The sequence below is a fragment of the Capsicum annuum genome, unplaced genomic scaffold (assembly GCF_002878395.1).
Source record: "Capsicum annuum cultivar UCD-10X-F1 unplaced genomic scaffold, UCD10Xv1.1 ctg2574, whole genome shotgun sequence".
Taxonomy (NCBI): domain Eukaryota; kingdom Viridiplantae; phylum Streptophyta; class Magnoliopsida; order Solanales; family Solanaceae; genus Capsicum; species Capsicum annuum.
This window is the reverse complement of record NW_025831954.1, coordinates 245,303-254,138: the sequence shown is the minus strand read 5'-3', so window position 1 is coordinate 254,138 and position 8,836 is coordinate 245,303. Positions and strand designations below refer to the sequence as shown.

Here is an 8,836-nt window from a genome sequence, read left to right as displayed (position 1 = left end):
TGCATTGAGCATCCTATGAATTTTATCGATGGAAACCTTTAGACATCTTCATTCTTATCTGCATGAATGCTGGTTTGCATCTGATGAGCTTAGGTTTTGGAGAAGATTGTTTCAACAGAATAATATATATGCCCCAATGTCTTAACTCAAGGTTTGAGTTCGAAGGACCAAGCATCCGCAAGATGAGCTTCCAAAAAAAAAATGACATGAGCTGACAAGTAGGATTGAACTGAAGTAGAAATTTAGAACTTTCTCATTAGAGTCACACGTGAAGTAGTTTTCTTTCCTCTTAGCAATAGAAAAGATGAACCAGTAAGTACTTCGCACCTATGATTTTCCCTGTATCAATAACACTACTTTCTTGAAGTGGATAATCAGGACTTGAAGAGGTATACATCTCTCTACCAAATATTCATTTTGATGAATAGGCAGTATGGAATATGGACACACTTAAATGTCTAGTGAAAGAAGTTTTGTCATCAAAAAGTTGCTCCAATCTTTCCTGTCGAACCAAGCACATTTAGATACAAAATCTTCGACTCATCTTATAATTTATTATATGAAAAGTTTAACTTGATGGTAAGATATGCTTAGAGAATATTCTTCTAATCTGATGATAGACGGTTATTTTTCTGTTGCTGGTGAATTTGATAGCTAAACTAAGCCATCCATATCTTTTAGAGCACAAAGATGCTTGGGTGGACAAGGTATCCTATCATCCAGTTTTGTGGTTGCTTGGATCAGAAAGTGCAAAGCGTAGCCTTTAATAGTTGCGATTATTGCTGCATAAGCTGCACCAGAGAAAAAGCTCGACTTTCTTTTTCTTTCAGGGGAGCTGTATATGCATCGTTGCCGATTATTGCGAAGATGAAAATATGTGAGTGATTATCCCTGATTTTGCTAGTATTTTAAATGTTTACCTATAAGGAAAGATATGAATAAAGAACAAAAGGAGCCACTAAACGAGGGAAGGGAAAAGAATTGTTAAGTAAAATTCTTCATCATTGTGACCGGCTATATTTTATCATAAAATATGGCTAACCTGTGTTTGTAGAACGCAACCTTTTGCCAAGATCGTGGCTGTTTTCAGCCTGTGTTGTAAGCACATCCAGGTATCTGGAGAATGAAAGACCTCAGATTTCATAAATACTTCCTTGTACCAAGAACGATAGAAGGGGTAATGAGGTTGAAAATAAAGAAATGAATAGGATGATCATAGAACTTCTTTTGTGGTGTAATCTGAGGACGGTGACGATTTTTTATCCCCGTGTTCAGGGTGGAGGTCATGAGGAAGTCTAGAGGAGCACTTTTCCCGGAAGAGGTAGTTAAATGCGATTTCAACCGCGTTCATTCCAACCGTTCATTCCCGGAAGAGGTAGTTAAAGGCCGACTCATCTATTGTTAGCTTTGGAGCATCTGCATTCCAACCGTGTTCATCATGGAGTCCTCAAGGTAAAAACTTGTTGTAATCGGCGAAATAGAAAAGCCTTCTTAGCATGAAACGTTTTTGAACGTGAACTATTTTGAATTCAGTTATGTAACATATTCATCACAAAGGACAACGACATCAGGTTAGGTAAGAATGCCCGAACAATTGCTTGATTGGGTCGTCTTTGCTTCTTTACTATCCTTCAAATTCACTTGATTGTGACAGGTGATTTTGGATTAGGAAAATTGCTAGATGCAGAAGGCCTTGCTTCCTCGGTATGAATTTCTATTGTGGCAAAATGAACCTCTTACTTACATGCAAGTTTCGACCATCTATTGTCACCTAACAATCGATTCAGCATATCTATTTAGCAAGAGAGAAATCTCTTCTCCCTCCAAGACCGATAAAACCTAAAATTTGCTTTTATTTTCGGTCATAGGTACCAAAATGTTGTGGTGGTCATCTTCCTTTTTATCAAAAAAAGTATTGTGGTATTCATCATATTACAAAGCTCCTGTCGCCATAGCACCTAGCTTAATGCATTTGAGAAAAAGACGTCGAGTTGCACAGCTAATCCTTAATTTTGGAACAGATTTCATGTAATAGGTATCTGGCACACCAAACGACATGTGCCCTGAGCTCCTTGCCGGCATACCCTATGGCTATAAATCTGATATATGGTCGCTTGGTAAGAAATAAGAATGTTGATGAAGCAATGTATTTCAGCTCTTTACATCATGTCCCTAATACTAACACTTTAATGTGATTTTAGGATACTGTATGTTTGACATTGCTGCACATCAACCCCCGTTTAAAGCTTCTGTCAGTTGATTTTTCAGCTATCTGAACTTCGTAAACAATACCTCGAAAAGTTATACTTGATATGCAAAAAAAAAAAAAGAGAAGTTCTTTATCCTGATATCTTCTATATGATATAATGACAATGTAATCCAACAGGACAAAACTGGACTTATCAACAAAATAAACCGGGGTTTGTTCTCACCACTTCCGATTATATACTCCTCCACCTTGTAAGTATCTTCCTTCTCAGAACACCACAAGTATAACAAATCAGTCAGTTGACAAAGCGGATTTAATTCTTGCAGGAAACAGATAATAAAAATCATGCTAAGGAAAACTCCAGAACACCGACCTACAGTGAGTACAAGCTACATATGTTCAAATGTTATTCTTTCCATTTCAATCTGTTAAGTCTTATTTTCCTTTTTAGTCCGTTTAAAAGCGAATGTTTCTTTCCTTTTACAACAACTCCTTAATTCTAACTTTCTACGTGGCATGTTTAAAGATCACAAACTTAAATTACATTTTGATACATTCTGCATACCTTTATTTTAAGACCACAAAATTCAAGTCTTCTTTTCTTTCTTAAACTTCGTGCCAAATCAAAACCAGAAAAACAAAATGAAACGGAGGGAGTATTAAATTGAGGTTCATCTTGATATATTTTTTTACCTCTACTTATAGGCTGCCGAGCTATTGAGACATCAACATTTGCAACCATACCTCCTCTTGTGTCACAACCCTTCATCTGCGTTTCTTCCTGTGAAGTCCCCAAGCAGAACGAAAGAGAAAACACGACCATCACCTGGAAAATCTATCAGTCCGAGAGGTAGCAGAGACAGACAGTTGAAGCTAAAAGAGAAGAGAACTGTCCTTTACTTTGACGAAAGTGATAACATTCAGCCAAGAAACTTATCTGACAATTATAACACGTTCCAAGCCAAACTTGACACTAAGAGAGTCGATCCAACAAGCTACTCGGTTAGGATCTCTCAAGATAGTGAGGATTCTAAAAGTGGGGAGATGAGTGAGGCAGCTGTTTGCAATGGATATGATCAACAGGAGACTATCTCACAAACAGATTTATGATCACTCCAAGCTCGTCAAGTTCAAGGGAAAAAACATGGTCCGAGGAACAAGAGCATGTTTCTCCAGAGCATGTTTCTCGATTTGACGAGGGTGATACGAAGAATAACAAGACAAAAGAGCTTGAGGTGTTAAGCAGTCCACTGGACCCTGAGGAAGCAGATATAGTGGAATGTATCTCTGCAAAATCTAGTAGAATGACATTGTCTGATGGAAGATTCAACGATAAAACACGATCCTTCGATGAAGAAAGAACTACATCTAATTCACAGTCAGCAAAACCAGATCCAGAGGCAGCACCAAGATGCTGTGTTGCTGAAACTGAAAATGGTAGCGAGTGTAGAGAAGTTGCTATTGACTACTTGTCAACTGAAAGCGATGGTACACTTCTACACAAACAAGAGCTAGAAAAGAAAGCAACCGTGGTTTATGACAACAAACAGGCTAAGAAAGACGCTCTTTGAGCACTGGATGATAAGGTTTCACAGCTCAAGTCACTAGGCGCATGAGCTAGTAAGGAGGACAAAGACGACTGGGGTAATCCCACTGAACAAAGAGCTGAAGCTTTAGAGTCTCTTTTGGAGGTTTGTGCGCGACTACTTAAGCAGGAAAAAATCGATGAGTTTGCTGGTGTGCTGAAACCATTCGGGGATGATGGAATGTCGTCTAGAGAAACAGCAATCTGGTTGACAAAAAGTCTCATGACTGCACAAAAGTTGTCCAAGGGGTCATGATGTTGCACAAAACCTATCTTTTGACCTATAGAATGAGCCTCTCTCTTACGTAAATCATCAAGTACTGTTGGACTAAACTATTCCTTGAGGCTTAACGTGGTTGAGCATCCCTTAATTTTGATTCTATTGTTGTAGGACAGTTGATGGAGCTGTGAAGATCATACATAATGTACTTTTAAAGTTGATTTCTACTCTATGATGATACTTACCACATTTTCTACTGTTAGGTTTTTCTCCAAAACTACCTGCAGGCAAAGATTATACATTTCTTCAGCTTCTTAGATATGATTGTGTTATTATCGGAGTCGATTTCTAATATAGTCACTCAACTAATTGTATTATCTCAAAAAGTCACGTTCTGAGAATCAAGAAGAAAGGTGATTTTCTGAGGTAATAACTATTAGCTGAGTGACTATCTATGAGGTCAGCGCGATATTATAGGTGTCTTATAGAAAAAAGTATCAACAATCAAACTGTTCCTTTTAATTTTCTATTCCTCCAACCTCAAGCCTCTTGTGAAATGAATTTAATATTTTTAAAAAGTTTTTTTTTGATACTTTTATTATAGTTTCCCTCATGCACATTTTGCCAATTCATAATAATTCTATCTTGATTGTCATAATTTATTGGTATGATGTTACTTTTCTTATACTTTGCCTTGTCCCGTTCAAAGTCGTCTCGCTCCCTTTCCCTGTCAGATATCCTACCACTATCACGTTCATGAGACTTTAGTCTTCCTTGATCCTTACTCTTGATAAAATTTATTGTCCTTTATCTGTGACATTTATTTTTCTTTCATGTCATTGATTTATTTTTTCTATTTATACTTTACTGTTTATGGCCGTTGACTGGTGTACACTGTATTTGAAAGTTTGCATCTGAAGTTTTATTGGTATTGATATCCTCACTTTAGGATGTTATTCATTGAGACAATGGTAACTTCCGTGTTATGTTTGTTAAATTAGGTGTTCTGTGAGTCACTCTCACTGTTATGTTTAATCATAAGCTGACAGTCTGATTATCTGTGTTTATGTTGAAATATCACAGAACATGGGCTAGCCTATGTACTTCCGGTGAAGAGAGACTTGAGAAAGGAGAAACGTAAGGTTGTGAATGGTGGGAAAGCAAATAGGAGTGTGTCATCTGTGTTGGCCTACCTAAAAACATGAAAAGGTCGGGCTGTTAACTTTACTGTTTGGTGGTGGTTGTTGAAGACTAGCTTCTTGAAGAGCTCTCCGAGAGGTGCATTGCATCAGCTTGATATTTGTTGGAAACTAAGTATTCGGTGCGGGAGTAAATAAGTGCAGAAACTAAAAACAAAATTGTAGGAAATTGTTTTGTTGTGTATTTTCAGTTTTGTGGTAATACATGTAAAGTGGAAGTACGTTGAAGCTGAGGTCGACAATATTCAATACTCGAAAGATTAAAAAAAACAGTTTGCTGTGGAGTGAACTTCAGATCACGATGCTTCTAAAAGGATCAAACATTCATCAAGACAAAGTGAAATGGACATTTTCTACTCATGTTTAGAGTTTGTAAAAAATATGCTTGTTATACTGCTTGTTCAGACATACAGTATTTTCTTACTTGATGTTGCTGCATTCGAATTTGGAAAGCAAATTACACGGCTGACTTGTTAATGTAGGATATCATATCAATTGCTACGTTGGAAATGCACTCCTATCAATGTACCGTGAGTGTGAAGTATTGACGAGCCATATGACGCATAAAAGGGAAATAGCAGAGAAGGATGTTGTCTCTTGGGTAGCTCACTGTCTCAATCAATTTTCAGTCCTAAACAAAAGAAGTTTGATCTTTGTAGTTGTGTTTGTTACATTTTCCAATTGTAAGATGATATATGTGGAAAGTGAGGTCCCTCTAAATTCGTGTTTTCTTTAACCTTAGCTTTAAAGATCCAATTTTTACTCAAAAAATCACAGTAATATGTACAATGAGTTGTCAAAGAAAACTGGTTTACCCAACTAAAAAGAATTAATTGCTCACTGTGGTTTAACATAATTTTGACACTGTAAAAATAAAAGGGTGAAAGTTTAAATTTTGACTGAGGTCATAAGGCTTTCACTTTAAAAAAACAAATACCAAAAAAGAAGTATTAATATATTTAAAATCAAGTGGGTCCAATAAAGGTAAAAAGGTAATTGTTCCTTTGAAAAATTTCCAAATAAGGAAAGACGAAATTTATTTTGGGACCGGTGACACATAATTTGGTTCGGAGGTAGTAACAGATTTTTGCATATGCATCCATTTAGGCTTATTGGGTTTCCTTTCAAATTGTTCTTAAATGCAAAAGCACAAGTACAATAAGTTGAATCAGATGCAGAATCAATGATTTGTACAAAGTACTTTGCTTGACATTATTGAGTCAAGAGTTATCACATGAGAACAGCACTGATAGGCTTGCAACAAAGTCTCAAAAAGAGGAGCTACTAACAGTTCCACCAAATTTAGCTAGAACTGTAGAGGTCTAAAACAAATTCATCTACTAATTCTTGGAGAATATGCCTAGCAACTTCAGTGCCACATTCATATTCGACAATCTCGAAGTCCGTACATTTACCCAATGAATGGCTCATATCCCATTCTATTAGCTCGTCTGGGATTAAACCAACAAATTGTGCACTTTTCGACCTCATCAATAATATCAGCAATCAGAATTTTTTTGGTCATACTTGATGGTAGTTTGGTACAGGTTCTGAAACCAGAATCAGGAGAAAATTTTGAGTCTAGGTACTCTAATAAACAATCAAAGGCGAATCCTTTGAGCTGATTCATCTGTTTTGGGTCATTACAGCCAAGAAACTCACCGAAAGCCATCCATAGAAAACTCGAAAACATTTCATGTTCATTGAGGAGAAAATGGCTCACAGAGAACCCATCCTGTATAGGTAGATCCTGCTGTTGAGGTTTAGTTCCAAATATGAGTTCCGCATTCAAAATGACCTGTTTTGCGTAGCTGAGTTTGCTTCCTTTTAACTGATTAATCTTGCTGAGCACTCCAGAAACGTTATGAATCAGTTCACTGCAACTCCTCCTGGTGGATAATGAGGTCTCACAATCCGAAAGATCTCTGTCAGGTTCTGGAAAGAATGCTTCATCATCAACAAAGTCCACTGATTCAGCAAGCACTTTGTCCTCTGGAAGTAAACAAGCATCATATTTATTAGAAGCAGTGATGCATGAAATCCAAGTTGAGAGTTGTCTTATTTTTTAATTTATGTATTTGAGGGAAAGAAAGGAAGTATGCAAATAGTAAAATGTCGAATGGGGGACCATACTTGAGCTACTTTTGGGACTGCTGGAGAGGTAGCTGTCAGTTGAATGGTGATCAAGTGAATTCCCAACTAAATCTGCTTCATCTTCCAAAGGAGAAAAATATCTAGTAGGATAAGTGAGAGCACATTTAGCTCTAAACCTTTGCAAACCTGGTTCTGAACTCTTTATTTCGGCTATCTCAAAATCCATATCTTCTTTATCAGATCCGCCAGGTCGAGACCCAAGTTTTTCTGCCACATTGCACCAAGTTTCAGAAGCTGAAGCCTTTTGGGGCTTACTTCCTGATCCTGCTGGAATCGATTCCAAACCCATGAGCCTAGCAACCAAACATGGAGCTTTCATTTCGCGCTTGCTTTCACAACGTGTATCGGTCATTCCATTATTCTTTGCATTTGGAATACCCCCACTGTTCTCATCAGCAATCTACATTGTTCATACAAGAATTAAACAAAAGACCCCCCCCACTAGCCCCTCTGCCCACCACATCACTCACCCTCCTTGGCCCAAAAAAAGATAAAGGGGAAAAAGAACTTACATTTTCATGCAAGAAACAAAGCAAAAACCCAACAAAATATCAGAAAGAAAGTAGAAAATAGCTATGAAGAGTAAAACCCTGAGCTGTGTTCAATTATAACAAAACTTTCACAAGAAGCCACAGTCAAACAAAGCAAACACAGAACAAGAAAATACAAACAACAATACCCAGAATGTCTTCAACTTGCACCAAATGTGCTACTGTTCAAGAAAACAGCTAGAACTGGTTATAGTACACTCTAGTAAGCTATTCTTTTCTTTTTTTAATCTTCTTTATGACAGTGAAAAAAAGCAAAATCATTATTATTTTAAATTAGTTCCTATAGACATGCTTTCTATGCTTTGTTATCACAAATGCTACAGAATAAGAAAAGAATGCGTCGATAGAGACTAACCGAGTAGGCACCAAACAATAATAATAGAACCCAAAGCAATTGCAGCAAGGACAAGACCGAGTGTTTTTCAAAATCCAAAGTGCCAAAGAACTTCAAAGTACTTTTAAGAGAAAATAGAGGGAGTAATAGCGGAGGAGAATTTTTTCCTCTTAGAGAAAGAGAATGGTGAGTTTATATAGTGAGGAGGGCCGTCCACAATCCCAAATAATGAAGGAAGAATAATATTTAATGGAAGAAGAATAACATAAAATGAATCAATTAAGGGGATTGTTCCCATAAATGGATGGGGTAAATCAATCCGTTCCACCAATCTTGCTATAGTTTCCATAAATAAATAATACCCTATTATAACATTTGAAATTTCCATGAATGGAACAAGTAAAAAGAGATCCTTCCTACTTATTAAATGATATCAAGATGAGGTATATAAATTTGCCATAATTAACGTGTGAGGGGATGTCTGTCAACCAAGTAAGGCAAGAAAAATAAAAAATCAATTACTGAGATGCTTTTCTCAAATCAAATTGGTACAGGATCATACCCAAACAGTCAAAACGTGCACA

At 36.9% G+C, this 8,836-nt stretch overlaps 3 protein-coding genes across 6 annotated transcripts in view; 1 reads left to right on the top strand and 2 right to left on the bottom strand.

Annotated features, from left to right (window-relative positions):
- Positions 1–8,836, bottom strand: part of LOC107846117 — a 51,912-nt gene that overhangs the window by 42,097 nt on the left and 979 nt on the right. The gene's annotated exons all lie outside the window — the stretch shown is intronic.
- LOC107877478 (serine/threonine-protein kinase Nek6-like) lies at positions 1,424–3,356 on the top strand. The gene is made up of 8 exons (XM_047402631.1): positions 1,424–1,452; positions 1,534–1,571; positions 1,655–1,704; positions 2,036–2,117; positions 2,202–2,251; positions 2,387–2,460; positions 2,536–2,587; positions 2,915–3,356. The coding sequence occupies exons 1-8, from the start codon at positions 1,439–1,441 to the stop codon at positions 3,317–3,319; spliced, it is 765 nt and encodes a 254-aa protein (XP_047258587.1). The 5' UTR covers positions 1,424–1,438; the 3' UTR covers positions 3,320–3,356.
- LOC107877473 overlaps positions 6,449–8,836 on the bottom strand; it is a 60,337-nt gene continuing 57,949 nt past the window's right edge. The window contains exons 3-4 of the mRNA XM_047402626.1: positions 7,347–7,767; positions 6,449–7,205 (exon numbers count right to left, since the gene is read on the bottom strand). Of these exons, the coding sequence (XP_047258582.1) occupies positions 6,625–7,205; positions 7,347–7,767 (1,002 nt within the window). The 3' untranslated portion in view covers positions 6,449–6,624. The remainder of the gene's footprint in view (positions 7,206–7,346; positions 7,768–8,836) is intronic.